At 47.0% G+C, this 22,785-nt stretch overlaps 1 protein-coding gene across 6 annotated transcripts in view; it reads right to left on the bottom strand.

The window, feature by feature from the left end:
* Positions 1–22,785, bottom strand: part of swm (Zinc finger protein swm) — a 108,958-nt gene that overhangs the window by 29,739 nt on the left and 56,434 nt on the right. For all 6 annotated transcript variants that reach the window (XM_045769259.2, XM_045769266.2, XM_045769267.2 and 3 more), the window contains 3 exons: positions 17,647–17,757; positions 14,848–15,164; positions 14,407–14,587 (listed from right to left, as the gene is read on the bottom strand). In XM_045769259.2, coding sequence (XP_045625215.1) covers positions 14,407–14,587; positions 14,848–15,164; positions 17,647–17,757 — 609 coding nt within the window. The remainder of the gene's footprint in view (positions 1–14,406; positions 14,588–14,847; positions 15,165–17,646; positions 17,758–22,785) is intronic.

Raw genomic sequence — 22,785 nt, 5'->3', positions numbered from 1 at the left:
CAGGACCCTGTTCGACCGCCAAAATCCCCGCGCCCGAATATCAGACCAAGACATATTCCCAAAGACGGCAGCAAGAGCCGCGAACTTACGAACGTCATGGGCACGGGGATAGACCGCAGGCTGGCTAGACCTAATAACCCTGCGGACGACCTGAGAGACCCGAACCCGCGAACAGGGAAGAAGGGAAACCGGATCAACCCACAGCGCGTCCCCGGACACAGAAGCTGTGGCGCGCAAATAACGGCGAAGCGCCGCAACCGGACACAAAACATGATGCACCCCCGGCCTGACCAACCAAGCATCAACCACCCATGGACCCCTCCGGAACGCAGCAGTCTCATTCTTCGCCAGAAAAGAAGGAGACGGCTGCAAACGAACAAAACTATCACCACGACCAAAAGAGCAGAAACCCCTGCGCCGGAGGAGAGCATGAAGCTCCCCTACCCGACCCCCAGAGGCCAAAGCCAACAAGAAAAGTGCCTTGGAAAAACAATCCTGGACCGAAGGGGCCACAACGAAACGAGGAGATGAAAGGAAAGCGAGCACTCTGTCCAAAGACCAGGACGGCTCAGGCGACGCATGAGCAGGCCGGAGGTGAAACAATGCACGAGACAGCTTGCGAAACGGCGCAGACGTAACATCGATACCGAAAGCAAGCTGAAGCGGCTCCGCCAGCGCCGCACGATACGAAGCGACAGTGTTAGGCATAAGATGACGGTCCTGAAACAACCACGAGAGGAAGGACAAGACCACCCGAACAGACAAGGAGCTAACACGACGAAGACGCAAAAAGAAACGGAAGGACCGCCAGGAAACCTCATACTGCCGCCGAGAAGAAGCCCTCAGGTGGGACACCAACAAGGAGGCCACCTGATCACCATAGAGATGATGATAGACTCGAGTCAAAAAAACCATACGCGAAGACTCGAGGAGAAGATCGAACCAGCTACGTGACGTACCGGCCCGATCTGCTGAAAGAGGCGGAGCCGCGGGAAAACCCCGGGTTCGGACACCGAGCAACCAGCGCCTGAAACCAAGGCTGGGCCGGCCACCAAGGGGCCAGAAGGACAACCCTCCCCTGGTAAGTCTCTAAGCGAGTCAGGACCTGGAGCAACAGCCGAACTGGGGGAAAGAGGTACAGGAACCCCCACCTCGACCAGTCGAGCCGAAAGGCATCGACCCCGACGGCCTCGCAATCGGGGAAGGGCGCCGCATAAACGGGAAGACGCCGCGACCACGCCGACGCGAAGAGGTCCACCTCGGGGCGCCCGAACGTCTGGCAAAGCCAACGGAAGGACTCGTCGTCGACCGTCCACTCCGTGGAGAGGGGAACGAAGCGAGACAGGGCGTCGGCCAAGACGTTGGACACGCCCCGTACGTGAACCGCCAGGAGAGCCAAACCCCGAGAACTCAGCAGACGAGTCACCCGAAGCGACCAACCCCAAAGAGACAAGGACCGCATCGAACCCCCGCGGTTCAGGCAATGAACCACCGGAGAGCAGTCCGAATGGAGCCGAATCGTCGATCCGCGGGCCACCCGAATCCTCCCCAGAGCAAACCACACTGCCGCGAACTCTCGCACCGTACTGTGAGCTCGACGGAAGGACGGATCCCAACGCCCCTGGCCGGCCTGGTGAGCACTGGTCACAAAACCCCAGCCGAGAGACGACGCATCCGTGTACACATCGAGCGAGGGCTCGGGTAGGCGCCAAGGCACTGAACCCCGAAAAACCCGAAGAGGAAGCCGGTGACGCAGCAACCGACGCAAGTCCCCCGGGGGTCGAACTCTGCGATCGCGAGAGAGGCGGAAGGGGGAACCCCGAAGGAACCAGAACAGCCGTCGAAGCCAAACCCGACCCGGCGGGTAGACCACCATCGCGAAGTTCAGGCTCCCGCACAGCCCCTCGAGCAACCGCCGGATGACCCGAGGGCCCTCCAGAAACAGACGAAGGCGGGACCGCAGCCGCAGGAGAGACTCCGGAGGGAGAGACAAGGAGGCGGTCCGAGAGTCCCACACGAGACCCAGCCAAGTCCGAACCTGAGAGGGAACCAGATGGGACTTCCTCCAGTTCACCAAGAACCCGAACCCGGCGAGCTGGGAAAGAACCAAATCCCTGGCTAGCAAGCAAGCTGACTGGCTGGGAGCCCAAACCAGCCAGTCGTCGAGGTAGGCCAACACCCGAACACCTAGGAGACGCAAACGAGCCACCACAACCCGTGTAAGGCGTGTGAACACGCGAGGTGCCAGGTTCAACCCGAACGGGAGACAACGAAAGCGGTAACTCAGACGCCCCACTACAAAACCGAGCCAGTCCCTGAACCGCGGATGAATCGGGACATGCCAATAAGCGTCCCGGAGGTCCAGGGACACCATCCAAGCACCCGGCTCCAAGAGGAGCCGAACCTGAGACAGCGTAGTCATCCGAAAGGAGGGGCAATGAACCCAGGGGTTCAGACGGGACAAGTCCAGAATGAACCGCAGGTCCGCGCAGTCCCGTTTCGGAACCGGAAACAGACGGGAAACCCATCTGAGGGACGACGTCGTTTCGACGACGCCCAAGCGTACCCACTCCAAGACGACTCGACAGAGCGCAGGGGAAGAAGCCTGCCCCGCCAGCCCCGACCCCCCAAAGGGGGGAGGGGCCACCCAACGCCACCGCAGGCCGCGAGACACGACCCGAAAGGCCCACGAATCGTGGGACCAGGCGCGGGCGAACAGCGCAAGCCGCCCCCCCATCGCCCCGTCAAAGGGGCAAACCGCGAAAGGGCCGGCGACCCTTACGAGACCCAGAACCCCGCACAGCGCGAACACCGCGCCGACCAGACGAGGGAGGGTCCGCAGGAGGAGCCAACCCCAAACCTGACACCAGAGGCCTACCACGACGAGAGGAACCCCGAGCCCTGGCACGACCTTTCCGGGAAGACCCACCCCGGGACCCCCGGAAAACCAACAAGTCCGACATCGGACGACAAGCCGCCGACGCAGCCTGAATAAACTGCGCCACGGCCGACTCCCCAAACAGGAGAGGACAAAAAGGTGAAGAACGCCTAAGAGCCAGAGCCCAAGCAGATTCCACGGAGGAACCCAGCACCGCCTGCCGACACGCGAGACGGGAAGCATAGAACAGGGAAACCGCATCCCGCAAAATCGGCGTGAACAGCTTCAACAAGGCAGCCGACGAACGCGCAGCCGAGGACAAGGTGCCGGACCCCGGGACGGACCCAAGCGTCCCCACATCCTCCACGAGCCAATCCGAAGACAGCTCCAGGAGGGAAAAGAACCGCAAGGCCGAACACAAAAGGCCCCGAGCGCGCAAGTCCTCCGCCACGAGCGCCGCCGAAAGGGAGGGAACCTGCACATGGAGCTGAATAACGCCCACATCGCGGGGAAGGGCAGGGGCAAACAAGCACTCATTTAGGTACTCAAGTTCACCCCCCAGGAAAACCTGAAGCACCGTGGAAGCTTCCCGCCACTCCAGCGTGCGGGAACGACAGAAGGAATGCCAGGAATCCAGACCAAACAAGGGGCAGTCTGCTAGCCAGGATGACTCCGGAACCTCGTAACGGAGCCAGAAAGGGAACGAAGTCCCAAACCTGAACGTGGACGGATCCATTTCCGAGGCATAATCCGGGTCACGCAGGAGGTAAGCTGCAAAGGCCGCGCGCACCACACCAGGTTGGATGCGATAAGCCGAAAACCTCCTGAAGGACGGAACCGACGTACCCGGGGGAACACGGAACCGTACCCGGGGAGGGGCCGACACCAAATCCAACTCGTACGCAGAGGGGGGGAAAGAAAACCCCACTCCTTGTAACAATAAGCCCCGCTCAGTGGGAAGAAAAACCCAGGCGGGGTCCAGCGGGGCCCAAGGCCCCCAAGTCAGCCCCTCCCCAGCCTCGAGGTCCGTCACCACAGGACCCGAGGCCGAGTCCTCTCCCCAAGCCCCGACCCCACAAGACAAGGACGGAGCAGCCGGAAAAGCTGGAGGAAGGGGGGCCCACTGGTCAGACCCTGAAGCTTCGGCCGGGAGACAAGACCCGAATGCCTCTGCCGCCCCCCCGGAAGGGGCAACCCCCGAAGCTGCCCGAGTCTCGAGATCAAGTAACCCCTGCTCCGACCCCGAAACCCTCAGACGCTTCGGGGCCGGAAGCAGGGGCGGGGGACCAGAACGAACAGAAGGGGAAGGACGAGGAGGTGCGGACTGAACCAGGATCGAAGCGACCCCCACCCCCAAGTCCGGGTCTCGAAAAGCAAAGCGGGGCAGCCCCGGGGCATCCGGGGAAGCAACCAACCGAGCGCGTTGCAACAGACGAAACCTAGACTGCAACGCACGTGCCGCCTGTACCCGAATAGAATCATCAGAGGATTGGGTAAATTGAGTCACAAGCAAGCAGCAACACTCACAGGACTCAGGGTCGAAAGTATCACCGACCCAACAGGCAGCGTGGCAGAGGCAAAAACAATGAGGGTCACCCTGAGACAAGGGGACCGAGCAACCCTCAAACTCGCACACAGCGAGTGGGGACTCCGGGGTCACATCCATCGGACCCACGCGCCCCCTAGGGGATTCCCAGGGTCCTGAGCGTTTACTTTAAGAGGACTCGCGCTCAGGTAGTCCCAGGCAGGGTGCTGCAAACCGGCGCCCAAAACTACCAAGCAAACTTCTAAAGCTGAACCCCAGGGACGTGTACACTCACGGGGACCTAGCAGGGGGCGCCACCGAGGAGAACAGTGGAAGGGCAAAAACAAACTGAATAAAATGACAGAACCCCCCACCAGGCAAAAAACAAAGAAAAACAAAACCCCGCAAGAGGACAGCGAACCCCAAGGAACAGAGCCGGCCGCGATGTCGGGAATTACAAGCTGAGCAGCACCCTGCGCCCCTACCAGTGCAAACTGCCTCTTACCTGCCGGTAACAAGGGAGAACAGAACACCCAAGAGCCCAACAGGCGGCCGAAAAACCGAAAGGTAAAACGGACCAGCAGAGGCAGACCCCGAGGAGCCTGTGGAAGGTGGCCCCAAGCCCCAAGGGCAGTACTTACAGGGCACCTAGGGAAGGCAGCCCTAGGCGCATGCAGCCCGAGTACTGAAGATAACTCCTGGCTCTCGCACCCACAAAACTAACACCACACTCAAAGCACAGTGCAGTAGCGACACCGGAGCCAGAGCACACGACCACCGCCAATAGCATCAGCCTCAAGAACTGAGGTGTGGGTAGCCGGCGCGGGGGGTCTGGGGCTCCCCCTTCCCCCTCCCGGGGAGGGGGGAGCTGCGCAGACAGCGGCGCGGCAGTGTGTGACGTCACACTAATTTGCTTGTTTTCGGTTGGGGAGTTCTATCCACTAGTTCGGTATTAGGTAGCAATTTTAACCAGAATAGGGGTTTGTTTTGGGGCGCTTACCTTTCTGGGTGCCTGTTCCGGTCGATGGCAGACATAGAATGCTTCCAACTACACGGGGGCTTCTATAGGCCATTGCTCCCCTTGCCTCTCTGAGGGGGCCCGGTTCTGGCCGTGGTCCCCGGTAGGCCTAAGAACTCCATACACATGACTGATGCCAAAGTCTGACATTAGCATATCAGCCTGGGATAGCTCCGGGGAGCCGACGGGGCTCCCCCCAGAAAAATAAGGATTTAATACATGATACTTGAATACAATATTCAAGCGCGATCGTCACTAGGCGGGAGACACTGGTAAACTGTGCACCTCGTCCCGCCCCTCGCCCAGCAGAACAGAACCACGCGCTTGGTGGACTTGCATGTGTATAAACAAACTCCGAAAACCGAGGCAAATAACGAGTACCGAATCAAAATTTTTGAAGAAATTGAGTTTGAGAACAGAAAAATACAAAAACGGGCATACGAAAACCGAGATTCCACTGTACAGTACTCAAATAAACCACAAACACATTAGAAAGAACTTTTTTTTAGTATCAGTAGGTGACAAATGGAATGCACTAGCCAGTGATAAGGTGGAGGCAGACTCCATGCACTGTTTCAATGTAGATATGTTAGAGCCAAAAATATCTTTGGGATCTATACAGCAGTTAACCGACAGTTGAGGCGAAACCAAACAGCAGAAACTCAAACCCCTGCAAGCACAACTACTGTATGTGAGTACGTGTCCTTCAGGCCTGCTCTCTTTCAACCAGTATCCTACAACACATTAGGATACCTGAGGCTTGGTAGCCGAGTGGACAGCGCTCAGGATTCATAACCCTAAGAACCGGGGATCGATCCTTAGGGAATCGATAAATGGGCAGGGGTTTCTTTCAACCTGATGCCCCTGTTCACCTAGCAGTAAACAGATACTTGGGAGTTGACAGCTGTTATGGGCTGTTTCCTGGGGGTGGGGTCTGTAGATCAGTACTGAAGGTACTAATTTACCTTCCAATTCAATTTTTGTGCATTTATTTTTTAATTTATTTTTCCCTTGCAGCAATGCTTTGTATTGAAGTTATTCTTTTTTCTAATAGTGTTTAATGTTTAATTTTATTTTAATTTCTTACTTCTTAATAGTTTTAAATTATATTTTCTCACATTTTCATTATCAATTTGGGTCAGATGGACGTTTTACAAGAGGAGCGAGAAACATATATAGAGGATATATATAAACACCTACAATTTTAACATTTTACTTTAAAAAGTAAATAACAAAAATAAGGCATATCATATTACTGTAATGTAATAATTAAACACAATATTATTAAATGACACACTCATCAATGAAAATGGTTGCCACTCATTAAAATAGAGTATGATAAAGCCAAACATAGGGACACACACATCCCATCAATAAAATTAGTAAATGGATATGGATCTATAACTCTAATGGATAATTGGAGTTATAATCAGAGCTGATTAATATTTGAATGGATAATTGGTAAACACTTCATACATTTCTACACTTTACAATACACCTCTCACTTGTGAAGAATTTGCAAGTTACTTACTAGGCCAGTACTGGCCTAGTGGTAGTGGTTCCCAAAGGGCGCAGCGAGAGAGGATGGCATGTGTGGCGGGAAGAGTCAAGGACAAGCAAAGGTGTCCATGACATGTTCTTCACATGGATATTGAGCTCTGACAAATATCAAAGACAAGAAAAGAGAGAGGATTGTGTGCGTGTTGATGAGATGAGTGTCTCAAATTAGACCTAATATAAATGAGCTTACCTAACAAAAACAAGCTCACACCTCTCGCTGAGTTTGTAAACATTGCATATGTACAAGACCCGTCCAAACTTATATTTTTGAAATGAATCATGTTTTTATGTAGCTGTAGCATTTTGTACTTTCCGAATGTCCCACTATCATATTATAAAGTAATTGTGGTCTATGTTATGAACCAAGTACTAGGAGAAACTTCCTTTCTTGTTTTTTAATGCACTTCTTATCAATAAAAAAATCAGTGTGGAGTGCACAAATTCTTTTTCCACAAGTGTGGCCAAGTGAAAAATCATGTGTTGAATGTAATGAAACGCCGCTTTCAGGGAGACCCGGGTAAGTACCTGAAGCTATCTTGCTAAGACAGCTCCCAACTACTTGATTGCACCAGCCGTGGAATTCAGTTTGGCCTACCGAGGACTAGAACTTGGCTCCCCCCTCACAGAATCACAAGGAGCAGGTGCCATTTGGCCAACTCAAAGGGGCACCCAGAAATTCAGCGAACCAGTTAAGACAACCGCTAGGTTCAAGAGAGACTAATGCCAGATAACCCACAAAACAAACCTTGCCAACGATGTAAACTATCAAATCTCTTGAAACAAACATGTGGTGTTCCACCCCACACCTGCCACTCATTTGGGAAGGGAGGGTGCCAGGACTTGTGCTGTCCACTGGCTGAAGCAATCACTTCTGCAGCAAATGCACACACACAAAATACCCTCAAACAATAATCTAGAAGGGGAGGGGAGAAATGAATCAGAGAGCCACTAAGGGTCACCCAGAAATTGACATTTAATTCAAGCCCCTTGTTGCTCATTGAAGCTAACTTCTCAGAGAAGAAAAACAGGGACACACCAGGAAGGAGAAGGAACAGCAGGTAGTCACAATGAGGCCAAGACAGCAGGTCAAAAGACACGACCCCCAAAACAGCACAAGGTTGATGAAGCCTGGGAACATTATCAGTATCGCGCTCCGAGTCCTCCTAACATAGTCACAAGTTTTTCTCCTTACCGTAATCCGATGACTATCTTTGAGAATCAAACTAAAATATTTGTATAAAATTAAATTTTCATCCACTCAACTTCTAGGTGGTTTCAAAATGAGCACCTTTAGACTGTGCACAATTTGATACCAAAATAAAAACATAACATGAAAATTAATGTCAGAACACTGGAATGATATAAATAATTTTCTTGTGATGAGTGTCAAAAAGCATCCAAAAGTTAAAATATTTGTTAAAATCCTATTTATTGTTTATTATTATGGGACTAGTTTTAAAATACGCCCCTTTTTATTGCAAACAATTTGATACCAAAATGAAGGACATACCACGAAAATCTATTTTATCAAACTGAACGAGTATATACATTAGTCTGCAGGTGTGCCAATTGGTGCTCGTTCACGGGCAACTAGGCCGACTTTAGACTTTGCTGTGGGACTCGCTCCGGGCTGTTAGATCTTATATGAATATACCCCTATACAGAATTCTATTGCGAACACAATGATACCAAAACGAACAATGTAGCACGAGAAATAAGGTGAGAAAACTGAAACAAGTATATACATTTTGCAGATTTTGCGTGCTCACGGGTAACTTGGCCGACTTTAGTCTTTATACTTTGTTATTGGTATTGCTTATATATATTGCGGTTGTTATTGCTTATTTTTGTCTTTCTATTTAGAGCATTTTATTGGTGTCACCGACCTCACAGGCTGCAGATGGAGGCAAAACAGTGAAGAGTCACTCTGAGACAAGGTGACAGAGCAACCCTCGAACTCGCACAAAGCGAGGGGGGGGGGGACTCCAGGGCCACATCCATCGGGCCCACGCTCACCCTAGGGGTTTCCCAGTGTCCTGAGCGTTTACTATAAGAGGACTCACGCTCAGGTAATCCCAGGTAGGGTACTGCAAACCGCCGCCCATGGCTACCAAACAACGTTCTAAGAGCTGAACCCCCGGGACGTGTACACTCACGGGAACCTAGCAGGGGGAACCACCGGAAGAAGGAAGAGAACCCGGCACAAAGGGGGGAAAAACCAAAGGCAGAGCCCCCCACCAGGTAGACAAACAGAAAAAGAAAACTCCGCAAGAGTACAGCGTACCCAGGCGGAACAGAGTCGGCCGCTATGATTGGTGAAAACAAGCTGTGCAGCACCCTGCGCCCCGTCAGTGCAAATAGCCCCTTACCCTAAGGCGAACCCCCTATCACACAAAGGGTGGCCAAAAACCGAGCAGCAAACGGCCTAGCAGAAGCAGGACCCAAGGAACTTGTGGAAGGTAACCCCAAGCCCCAAGGGCAGTACTTACAGGGCACCTAGGGAAGGTAACCCTAGGCACATGCAGCCAGAGTACTGGAGACTCATTCCCGGCTCACACACCACCTAGAAGACAGACACCACACTCTAGGTACAGTGCTGAAACAACCACTAGAACCGGAGCACACAACTGGTGCAATTAGCATCAGCCGAAGAACTGGGGTGTGGATCACCAGCTTGGTAGGTCTGGGGCTACCCCTTCCCCCTCCCGGGGAGGGGGGAGCTGCGCAGACAGTGACGCGATGACGGGTGACGTCATACTAGTTTGCTCATTTTTGTTTGGGGAGTTCTATCCACTCGTTCGGTTTTTGGTTGCAATTTTCACCAGAATAGAGGTTTGTTTTGGGACACTTTCTGGGTGCCTAATCTGGTCGACGGCAGACATAGAATGCTTTCAACCACACGGGGGTTTCTATAGGCCATTGCTTCCCTTGCCTCTCTAGAAGGGGCCAGGTTCTGGCTCGTGGTCCCCGGTAGGCCCATAAGAACTCCGTACACATGACTGATGCCAAAGTCTGACATTAGCATATCAGCCTGGTAAGCTCCGGGGAGCCGTAGGAGCTCCCCCCAGAAAAGGTTCATACTGTCGCCAAGAAAACTGCAGGCGGGACACCATCAAAGTAGCCACCTGCTTGCCATAGAAATGGCAATAAGGATGTGTAAAAAATACATGATGCAAAGAGCCGAAGCGGTCAAATCAGTAAAATACGTCACTGCACTAACCTTTCAAAAGAAGTGGAGTTGCGGAATAACGCTTAGGTTCAGACACAGCAAACAGCGCCTGAAACTGAGGTACAGCTGGCCACCAATGGGGCAGAAGGACCAACATCCTTTGTTAGTACCCCAACCTGGCCAGGACCCAGAGCAACCGCTGAGCTGGGGAAAGTCACAAACCCCCACCAGTTCAGCTAAAGGAATCCAATGCGAGAGCCTTGTGATCGAGGAACAACAGCCTCATCAAGAGAAAGGTGCTGGATCCAAATCAATGCAAAGAGATCCACATCAGTGAGCCTGAATGTCTTGCAATACCAAAGAAAGGAAGCAGTGTTAATGATTCACCCCGTGGATATTGGAAGGAACCAGGATAGACTGTTGACCAAACCACACACTAGAAAGTGAAGGGACGACGACGTTTTGGTTTGTCCTGGACCATTCTCAAGACAAGATAGACTGTCTGCTAGAGCATTGGACACTCCCTAAATGTGAATAATACTGAGAATTAAACCCTGAAATTCAGACAAGCTCCCCAAAACATCTAGCTCCAAAAGGTAATGGACCAAAATGTCTCTCACAGGTTCAGAAAACGAACCACAGGGGCACAGTCCGAATGAAGCCGTAGCATGGAGGTTGGAAGAATCCAAATCAGCCTCTGGCCACAACTTCAGCACCGTACTGTGTGCACAAAGTGCCTGGAAACTGGAACACACTGGTGTGACAGAGGTTCTTAACATGGATGAATTTTTTTTACAGAAAAATGAGGGCAGTAATCAGAAGCAATGTATTATCTTATCTTGAGGTTATCTTGAGATGATTTCGGGGCTTTTTAGTGTCCCTGCGGCCTGGTCCTAGACCAGGCCTCCACCCCCAGGAAGCAGCCCGTGACAACTAACACCCAGGTACCTATTTTACTGCTAGGTAACAGGGGCATAGGGTGAAAGAAACTCTGCCCATTGTTTCTCGCCGGCGCCTGGGATCGAACCCAGGACCACAGGATCACAAGTCCAGCGCACTGTCCGCTCGGCCGACCGGCTCCCTTGGGCTGAAGAAATGTCATGAGTGGAGTACCTCAGGGTTTCAGTTCTTGCACCGGTAATGTTCATCGTCTACATAAACGATCTACCAGAAGGAATACAGAATTATATGAACATGTTTGTGAATGATGTTACGTTACTGGGTAAGATAGGAGATGCAGACGATTGAAATGACCTTCAAATTGATCTGGATACAATAAGTGCTTGGAGCATCAAGTGGCAAATAGAATTCAATGTGAATATATGCCATGTTATGGAATGTGGAATCGGAAATGTGGAAACGGAATGTGGAATCGGAATGTGGAATCGGAATGTGGAAACAACTTACAAATTACGTGGAAAGAAATTACAGAACTCTAATAAAGAACAAGACCTAGGAGTGGGTTTTTGGACAGAAAGCAATTGCCAGAGGAACATACACACATCATTCTGTGAGGAGCGTATGAGTCGCTTTCGAACTTCAAACTTTCTTTTAAATATATGGATAGTGAAACATTAAAAATCTGTTCATGACTTTTGTGAGACCAAAATTGGAATATGTAACAGTTGTATGGTGCCCAAATCTCAAGAAGCACATAAATAAACTGGAAAAGGTGCAAAGGCATGCTACAAAATGGCTTCTGAAATTGAAAAACAAAAGTTACGAGGAGAGAGAGGGGGCATTAAACGTACCAAAATGAGAAGAAAGAAGAGAGAAGTGATATGATTACCACTTACGAAATACTAAGAGGAATTAACTAAACTGACAGAGACAAATTCCTGAAACCAGCAACTTCGCGAACAAGAGGTCACGGCTTTAAGCGAAGGAAACAAAAGGTGAAAAAATATTAGAAAGTTTCCTTTTGCAAACAAAGTGGTAGACAGTAGAAACAAGTTAAGTGAGGTGGTGCCGGAGGCCAAACCATCAGCAGTTTCAAACGTTATAAAACAGAGTACTAGGAGGAACATTACAACAAGTGTAGCTCTAAACCGTGAAACTATGCTTAGGTAATTACATTAAATTAAGTCATACCAAACTATATATTAAAGAAAAACCCTCATAACACACCCAATACGGGAATGAAGACCCAAACTCAAGAGATCAGGTACATCACAGAGGCAAAATCTGGGTCTTGCAGGAGGTAGGCACCTCCTGGTTCAGGAGGGCCTCCTGAACCTCCACAGGGAAAATCAAAGTAGAAAACTTCTGGAAGGACGAAGCCGCGGAACCCAAGGGAACCTGGAATCGAACCTAGGAGAAAGAGGGGGAAGAGGGGAGCCGAACCATAACAAACTCATACAAGGAAGCAAGGGCACCTAAGCTCAGGTAGGATCTAAAGGGGCCAAAGCACCCCAGGCCAACCCCCCAGCCCCGGAAGCCTCCAAACCAGGCTCTGGGGCAGAGCCATGCTCAATGCCCTCCACTCTTGAAGAAAAGGCAGTCCAAGGAAAAGGCATCAAAGAAAGAGACCCACTGGAAAGACCCAGAAGCCTCGACGGGAGGATAAGTCTCAAATGCCTGTCCCCGCATCAAATGGGGCAGCCCCTGAAGCCGCCCGAGTCTCATCCCCAAATAATGAGGGTATTTGAGTAGCTACCAACACAGGAGCTCTGTCGGCTCCCCCCTTGCCCCCTAACGAGCAGAAGTGCTAATCGTATGAAATTGTTGCTTGTTTGGTTTCTTTCTAGGGAGTTATTTTGATCTTTTAGGATGTAGATTGCACAGGTTAATCAGACAGTGGTCTGTTTTGATTTGCCTACCTTTCTGGGTCCTTTCTCGGTTGATGGCAAGTATGACATACTTTAAATTTAAAGTGCTCATAGGGTATTGCCCCCTGCGCCTCTCTGAGGGGGTCAGGTTCTGGCTCGTGATTCCCGGAAAACATAAGAACTCCTGTGACTAATGACTGCCAAACTAACGAAGCACATATCAGTTCGGAATGATTCAGAGAGCTGATGGGGCGCCCCACAGAAAGGCACTTGGCTGAAAAGAATCAGGACTAACCACGATTACTGGTGATCCATCAGCCCTACTGTTCACTGTCTACATAAATGATCTACCAGATGAAATACAGAATTATATGAACATGTTTGCTGATGATGCTAAGATAATAGAAAGGATAAGAAGCTTAGACGATTGTCATGCCCTGGACAAAATAAGTATATGGAGCACCACTTGGCAAATGAAATTTAATGTGAATAAATGCCATTTTATTGAATGTAGAACAGAAGAACACAGACCCCACACAACCTATAAATTATATGGGAAATCTTTAAAGAATTTTGATAAAGAAAGAGATCTAGGGGTGTTTCTAGATAAGAAACTATCACCTGAGGACCACATAAAGAACGTTGTACATTGTAATAATGTTCAAGAAATTCTATTATTTTATAGTAACAAGTGGAAAGGGTAATATTCAGGTTTCTCTGGAATGCATTCATATTTTTCTAATAAAACATTAAATTATTGAAGCATGATTTTGTGTAGCATAAAGTTTTCCCATAACACATCTATCATGCAGAGTGAAGGCTAGAAGCATTTGTAATTTCATATTTACCATATAATGCCCTCTCATGTTTGGCATTAATAATTTCAGTAGCACTTCCACTAATAACCAACTTCTTTAAAAAACAGCTTACCATTGTCTGAAATTTGAATTAAATTTTTCCTTCTAGGACTTTCATTCACTATTATATATATTTTTGCTCCATTATACCTTCATTAATATTAAATTGGCAAAAATAGAAGCAAGGGCACCAAGCTAAGATTTTAAAACTTTCCTACCCTGATGCCGCTCTCAGCGTCATAAACCAACACACACACAATACGTTATGACGCTCTTTGCATCAAGCCTAAATTTTTGCTTAGTCTTACGTATAAGACGTAAGTATAATATACTTATTGTTAAGTATAAACATTGTAAGTTAAAGAGTTTGGCATTGCGTTGTGTGTTCACCGGCAATACTCGGCCTACCTTTCGGTGCGTTACAGGTGGCTCGCAGGGAGTGTGAAAGTGTTAACACCCTAAGAATTTATTTGTTGACTTTTTCACACTATAAATGTGAAAATGTACCCATGGCACAAAATTAAATTCAAACTCCAAAACCAAGTAAATAGTTTTTTAAATATATTTGAGAAACATCCTTGAAATGCTTACATGAACTTCCAGAAAAATACATTTAAGATGTTCAACTTACACTAAAATGAGCTAAGACTTCTTCTTTGTCTTCTCTCTCAAATCCCGAGGCATTTAACTTCGTAGTTCGCCTGTCCACTGATGCAAAAGAATGACCATATCCCCGTGCACCTCTTCCGCGACCTCGGGGAACACCACGTCCCAGGCTACCAACTCCACGTCCACGAATATAGTGACCACCCCTAGACATGTCAATATTTAGGTTAATAGGTTGTTAAAAAAAATTACTAACTCAATAGCTTACATTCACCATGCAGTCATGAGACTATATTTTAAAATTAATTTATATACAGTATACAATACTGTACAGTATCTTTAAAACTAAGTTTACTCAATGAACTGTAATTATTTTGGAACTAACACTAATATAATCCATGAGTATAAGAAGGCCAGAGTAGAATGATGTACTTTTTGTATAGCAAATATAACAAAGTATATTTACCTTGCAGCCCCATATGGCCCATGTCTAAGAGAGCGAGAAGGCAGGTATCCTGCTGCTTGCTGCTGTGTTCGCAGCTGATTAAGCTGCACACGCAACTTGGTAATGTCTCCACCTTCTGCTTGAACAGAATACAACTCTAATTCTGTGTCAAGGATTTCCCTGTCTACTTGGACTTTACTTTTTGGTACATCTCCTCCAACTACCTGTGACCTTGTGGCTTCAATTGCTGCTTGAAGAGACTTTATAGTATCCAAAAGAACTTTCTTTTCTTCTGATTTCATGTTAGCTTTGTTTGTTTCCAATTTATTTACTAGTACCTGGAATGAACAGATAAATGTGTATTATTAACAATATAGTATGGAAATTTCAAAAATTCTTTTAAAATATAGGAACAAACCAGGAAAAGATTTTTCAACACATCATGGTACAATTCCATAAGGCTGATAAAAAAAAATCACTATTGAATGTAACGAAATTCCAATTTCTGGGCGAGTCCGGTGGCTCCCTGAAGCTACTTTCTTTGATCGTGTGACATAATACTGTACCAGGTCCCATCAGTAATTTTTCTTTTGGTATTGTTAAATAGCACCGCATGAAGCACGAAAATGCAAGTAAAGGGTCTCTACCTCTTGCAGTTTAGCTGTAGTGGCCTAGAGAAGTTGCATTTTTCCTAAAAATGAGACTATTCTAGATCTGGTCTAATACAACGAAGACATAATCAGGGACGTTATGATCTCAGATACCAACAAATCCACAAGGGCCATGACAAGAATTCGAACCTGCGTCCGGGAGCATCCCAGACACTGCCTTAATAAACTGAGCTACGACAGGGTTAAAAGAGTTGAAACCGAAGTTCTACTGAACTTACTGGATCCTGTAGCCTCTCCGAGGCACAAACAAGGCCAAAATGATGTAAGGACGAAGAGGGAGAACGGCCTATTGACATAGCTCGGGTGCAGGGGGGAGTTGTGTAAAATCCTGGCCTACATCCCGAGGTAGGGCAGGGGCAAACAAGCACTCATTGAGGTGCTCAAACTCGCCCCCCAGGAAAACCTGGACCACTGTCAATGCCTCACGCCACTCAAGCGTGCGGTAACGACAGAAGGTATGCCATGCCTCCAAACCAAAAAACAGGACAGTCCGCCAGCCAGGACGACTCCGGAACCTCATACCGGATCCAGTAGGGAAACAAAGACCCAAACCTGAACGAAGACGGATCCATGATAGAGGCATAATCCGACTAGCACAGAAGGTAAACCATAAAGGCCTCACGCACCACATTAGGCTGGATGCGGGAAGTCGAAAACCTCTGGAAGACAGGACCGAAGCACCTGAAGGGGGACACAACTGTACCCGGTGGTGAGGCAGACACCAAATCCAATTCGTACGCAGAGGGGGGAGGGGGGAAGAAAACCCCACTCCTTGTAACAGTAACAGTTCTGCTCAGAGGGCAGAAAACTCCAGGCGTGGTCCAACGGAGCGTAAGGGCCCCAAGTCAGCCCCTCCCAAGCCCCGAGTTTCTTCGCATCTGGACCCGGGGTGAGTCATCTCCCAAAAGCCTTGGCCTCAAAAGAAAAGGCTGGCACAGCCATAAAAGTCGGACAGAAGGGGGCCCAGTGGTCAGACCCCAGAGGCTTCAGCTGGGAGATCAGACTCTAATGCCTCCATCGCCACACCGGAAGGGGTATCCCTGAGACTACCCGAGTCTCAAGACCGTCTAAACCCTGCCTCGACTTGGAAACCCTCAGACTTTTCTGCGCCGGAAGTAGGGGGGGGGGGGGGGAACTAGACCGAACAACAACAGGGAAAGGACAAGGGGTGCAGACAAAACCAAGGTCGAAGCGACCATCACCCCCAAGTCCGGGTCCCTATAAGCAAAACGGGGTAGCCTCGGAGCATCCAGCGTAGCAACCAACCTAGCACGTGGCTTCCCCTTCCGGAGCAGGGGGGAGCTGCGCAGACAGCGGCGCTGTGACGAGTGACATCATGATCGTTTGCTCGTTTCTGTTTAGGGAGTTCTATCCACTTGTTCGGCTTTTTGAAGCAATTTTCACCAGAATGAGGGTTTGTTTTGGGACACTTACCTTTCTAGATGCCTGACCTGGTCGATGGCAGACAGACTCCTTCCAACCACACAGGGGGGGGAGGTTTCTATAGGCCATTGCTCCCCTTGCCTCCCTGACGGGGACCAGGTTCTGGCTCATGGTCCTCGGTAGGCCCGTAGAACTCCATGCAAATGACTGATGCCAAAGTCTGACATTACCGTATCAGCCTGGATAAGCTCCAGGGAGCCAACGGGGCTCCCCCCAGAAAATATAATTTAAAACAAACTTCAGTTTACCTTGAAATTTGTCTTTAATACCTGTACTTTAGATCATGAAATGTGTAGTTATGAAAATTTACGTAACCTAATCTCGGGTTATTCAGATTTCTGTCCGGGTATGGCAAAGTTTATCTAGATAATTATCTGGAATTGACTTAGATTCTATGCCATTCTACATTATCCAGCCAAATCTCCAGTTTCCAGATTTCTGTCCAGATATGAAGGTTTATCTCGACACGAATTTGGCTCTATAACCCAAATATCCACTTCAGTGGGCTTTTGAAAACAAAGCTCATATAGTACTGCTACTCCAAGCACCAATCAATAGGACCAGGTTATCAGAAATCAATATAGGTCCTAGGCCAGGATTGGGGGAGTAGAAGAACTCCCAGAACCCCCACTCTAGTTATGGTCAAAAAGTCCATATATAAAGCAGAACTTCTCCCACTGAAACAAATAATACATATTTCCTTTACCTTGAGCTGCTGCATCTGCTTATCCAACAACTGCCTCTTCCGCTGCTCAACCTCAGATCTCAGTTTCATTGCATCAGCTTTCTGTTTTTCTACTTTGTGCTTGGCTGCAACCTGAGGTAAAAACACAAAACATGAATTGGTACAAGAAACTTAAAAATTTTATGTTTAGACCATGGCCAATCAAGACAGGTGTCAAGCCTTTATACTTCAGAATATATTAAGTGGTATAATGATTACAGAGAATGAAGTCATTATAGATGCTTAACACTATTGCGCTCCGAGCCCTCCTATTATAAATTTTTTTTTTAAATTTTGCCCCGAGGGGCGAGTTTATAGTCATAAGTTTTTCTCCTTAACGTAATCCGATGACTATCTTGAGAGTCATAAATTAAAATATTTGTATAAAATTAAATTTTCATCTGATCAACTTCTAGGTGGTTTCAAAATGAGCGCCTATAGATTGCGCACAATTTGATACCAAAATGAAAGATGTAACATGAAAATTAATGTCAGAACACTGGAAAGATATAAATAATTTTGTGGTGATGAGCGTCAAAAACCGTCAAAAAGTTAAAATATTTGTTTAAATTCTATTTATTGTTCTATTATTATGGGACTAGTTTTTTAACACTCGCCTCTCAATTGCAAACAGTTTGATACCAAAATGAAGGACACAGTAAAAAATTTATGTTATCAAACTGAACGAGTATATACAATAGTCTGCAGGTGTGCCAATTGGTGCTCGTTCATGGGTAACTTGGCCGACTTTAGGCTTTGCTGTGGGACTCACTCCGGGCTGTTAGATCTTATATGAATATACCCCTATAAAGAATTCTATTGCGAACACAATGATACCAAAACGAACAATGTAGCACGAGAAATAAGGTGAGAAAACTGAAACGAGTATATACATGTTACAGATTTTTCACGCTCACAGGTAACTTGGCCGACTTTAGTCTCTATACTTTGTTATTGGTATTGCTTATATATATTGCGGTTGTTATTGCTTATAATTGTCTTTCTATTTAGAGCATTTTATTGCTAATAATTTGATACCACAATGAACAATGTTGCACAAAAATTCTGTTAGCAAACTGTATGTGTTTGTCTGGTGTATTGGGTGTAGCGGGTGTGGCAATGAGTGTGCTCTAGCGGGAAAGGCTTCGGCAACTTTAGGGGTCTTTAACATGTGACCCCATGTTAAATAATTTATATGCTTATGTCTGTGTAGGAAATTTTATTGCGATCACAGTGATACAAAAAAGAACGATGTCGAACAAGTTTGGACCTGATAAACCTGAAAAGAGTAGCAACATGTTCGCGCTGTTTGGCGTGCACGGAAATCAAACAACTTAAGTTTTTTATTTGGTGCCGGCATCACGTTAGCTATGGTGACATGTTATACGTATGTTCCTCTAGAACATTTCATCGAGAACACATTGATACCAAAATGAAACACGTACATCGAAAATTACAGTCAAAAACATGAAAAAGAGTATAAACTTTTCAGTAGGAGTGTAGCCGATGTGCAGTTGGGCGCTCGGTAGGGGTAACCCTTGGGCAACTTCGCGCGGTCTTGCGGGTGGGACGCGCCCATGTCTTGTACTTTATATTCATATGTCTGTGTACGGAATTTTATTGCGATCACAATGATACCAAAATTAACGACGTAGAACAATTCTGGGGTTGACAAACCTGAAAAGAGCATAAACATTTCATCGCTGTTTGGCACTCACGGCTAACGATCGCCATAGTTTTTTATTTGGTGCGGGTCTCATGTCGGCTTTGGTGAAATTTTATATATATATTCCTCTAGAGCATTCTCTTGCGAACAAATTGATACCAAAATTAAATACATAAATGGAAAATTAAGGTTAGACCAAAAAGAGTATAAATATTTCAGTGTCGCCGCGCGGTCGCCCGAAATGCTGGGCGCACAAAGGGAAAGTTAAAGAGCCTTCTGCCAGGAATGTGATAGTGTTAATAAATACTGGAAAACAATGAGTTCAGGAAGGTGTAGTGAGCACAGGTTACTATGAAGGAAGGTTGGGAGAAAGTTGTTTTGGTGAACACACACATTGTGGTGGAGGTACCGGTGGTAGCATTGTGGTGGTGCTTACCTAACTGCTTACCAAACAATAACTACAAGTAAATGAGGTCTAGCTCTTTATGGCCCACAGCTTGCATTGTTGTACGTGTTACATTATAATTCAACTATCATGACATTCGAATAATCTGTCTAATCTGCCATAAAGCTATGGAAGGAGGTGGCTTCCTTAACCCGTCAATTGCGCATTGCATCATATGATGCTTTGACCGACTTGCAGTAAATTGCGCATCGCATCATATGATGCTTTGGAGTACTACGCAAGATTTAAACGGCCCGCGGATACACGGGGTTCACCACACCTTCATCAGGGCTCTTGTAAACAGACGCCATTTTTAAAAAAAATCGTGGGCCAAACTCCAGGGTGTTAGGGGCCTCAGTATTGAGTGAGCTACCAAGCCTGACGCACGCAGCATGAGCTCACAGCACTGCTGTTCAGCTTGTGACCACAGCATCCCCTAAAAATGCCATAATATACTTGTTCATGCTATTATGTAGCGATGCTATTATTACAGAAGACCCCTGACTGTGATAAAACTGACCAGGGTTCTGATAATAGCAGGATTGTGGTGATATTTGGCGCTGTGCGCCATGGAGGGAGGAGTAATGCTGTGGGAGGGAGGATGGTGGCGTTGTCTTTTGAGTGTGTGTGGCCACCTTTTATTGACTGCACTCACCATACCAGCTTAGTGGTTCGCTATGGTGAACACAAATGTAGATACTTATATATAACGTGTGTATAGTGTGAGATAACAGCGAGAGTAGGAGGTTGGGAGCCGCCATTTTGGTGAGGGAGGAGCGTCGTCTGCAGGACTTATGTTGTTTACTGATGACCACGATGGTCTTTGGGCACCATACCAGTTTACTTGTACAAGTACGGTGAATAAAACAGGTAGATATTTTTATATAATGTGTGTATATAGCGTAATAACACCACAAACAGTATTGTTGTAGGAGAAATATTAGTGCGTCTGGCCTTGAGGGTGGCCGCCACCAGCTGACTGTGTGAGTAGCTACGTCTCTCTGCCTTTACTCACCATACAAGCTTAGATGTACAGTTATGGTGAACAAAACATGTAAATACTTATATATAACGTCTGTATATAAAAGCAAAAACAGTATGGTGGGTGGAGAATGGTGGCAAGGCAGGTGAGGTGAGGTGAGGGAGGGAGTGGCAGCCAGTGGCAGCCAGTCACTGCCTGCCATTGCCACTGCCACTCAGCATACCAACTTAGTGGTTTGTCATGGAGAACAAAACATGCAGATACTTATATATAACCTGTGTATATAGTGTAATAACCAACAAAGTATTTGTTCACTGTTTGATGAACATAATTGAATCAACAATACGCACACCATATTTTTGAGTACAGCGATGATTCACTCATTTTATTATATAAATATATCACACTACACACTATTGAATAATATTACAGCAAAAAAAACTACGAAAAATCAATCAGAGACATTGAAATAATTAGGTAATTATCTCTTTGTGGAAACTCTGGCCTGACAGCTGGCGATCAACAGACCGCCTGGGACGCACGCTCAGTCAGCGCCTGATTTTTGTCACACTTCCCCGCCCTGTAGTGGGCAATATATGCCACTTACGATTTTTTTATTATTTTTCCTGTGATCATAGAACACAAATTAACAGGTTAGGAAGAAAAAATAATTTTTTTTTTTTTTTTTTTTTGGTATGCACCTGTGGGTGTCAAATGGTATATAGCTATGCGCCATTTAAGGGTTAACCTTCATTTCCAGCTTGCACCTATGTCCTTTTGTCCTATGTTCTCTTAACCCTCAAACCGCTAGGGGCCCAAATGGAATTCACACCCACAGGCGCAACAAAAAAAAAAAAATCCAAAAAATTCTTTCGTCTTATAGAAGTGTTCATTTTTGTTCCCTGATCACGGAAAAAAAAAAAAAAATCGTAGGTGGAATATTTTAGCCGCAATAGGGTAGGGAAGTGTGGCAAAAAAGGGGCGTTGGCAGAGCCTTCGCCAGACGAGGTCTACTCCGCCCGAGCTGTCAGACGGCAGTTGCCACAAATATATTATTACCTAATTATTTCAATGTCTCTGATTGATTTTTTCTTAGTTTTTTTGCAGTAATATTATTCCATACAGTGAATTGTGGTATATTTATATTATGAAATGTGTGAACCATTGCTGTACTCAAAATTATGGTGTGCATATTAGTGATTCAATTATTATGTTCATAAAACAATAAACAAATAGTTTTGCTGTTGTTACACTATATACACAGGTTATATATAAGTATTTGCATGTTTTGTACACCATAACGAACTACTAAGTTGGTCTTGTGAGTCAAAAAGCAATGAGGAGTGACCGCCAAACACCAGCGAGCCACTCACTGCCACTCCCTCCCTCAACACCACCTCACTCACCCTCATTCACCTCCCACAATACTCTTTCTGTATTTATTCACTATACACAGACGTTATATATACGTATTTACATGTTTTGTTCACCATAACTGTACATCTAAGCTTGTATGGTGAGTAAAGACCATAAGACGTAGCTACTCACACAGTCAGCTGATCGGCGGCCGCCCTCAAGGCCAGACGCACTAATATTTGTCCTTCAACAATATTGTTTGTGGTGTTATTACGCTATATACACACATTATATATAAGTATCTACCTGTTGTTGTTGTTTATACAAGAGTTGTTACATTCTTGTACAGCCACTAGTACGCGTAGCGTTTCGGGCAGGTCCCTGGAATACGATCCCCGCCGCGAAGAATCGTTTTTTCATCCAAGTACACATTTTACTGTTGCGTTAAACAGAGGCTACAGTTAAGGAATTGCGCCCAGTAAATCCTCCCCGGCCAGGATACGAACCCATGACATAGCGCTCGCGGAACGCCAGGCGAGTGTCTTACCACTACACCACGGAGACATTTTATTCACCATACCTGAACAAATAAGCCGGTATGGTGCCCAAAGACCATAGTGGCCATCAGTAAACAACATGCCAAGTCGTGCAGACGACGCTCCTCCCTCACCA

The sequence above is a fragment of the Procambarus clarkii genome, chromosome 68, assembly GCF_040958095.1.
Source record: "Procambarus clarkii isolate CNS0578487 chromosome 68, FALCON_Pclarkii_2.0, whole genome shotgun sequence".
In the NCBI taxonomy this organism is placed as follows: domain Eukaryota; kingdom Metazoa; phylum Arthropoda; class Malacostraca; order Decapoda; family Cambaridae; genus Procambarus; species Procambarus clarkii.
The sequence above is the reverse complement of the archived record's forward strand: the minus strand, read 5'-3'. Positions and strand labels throughout refer to the sequence as shown.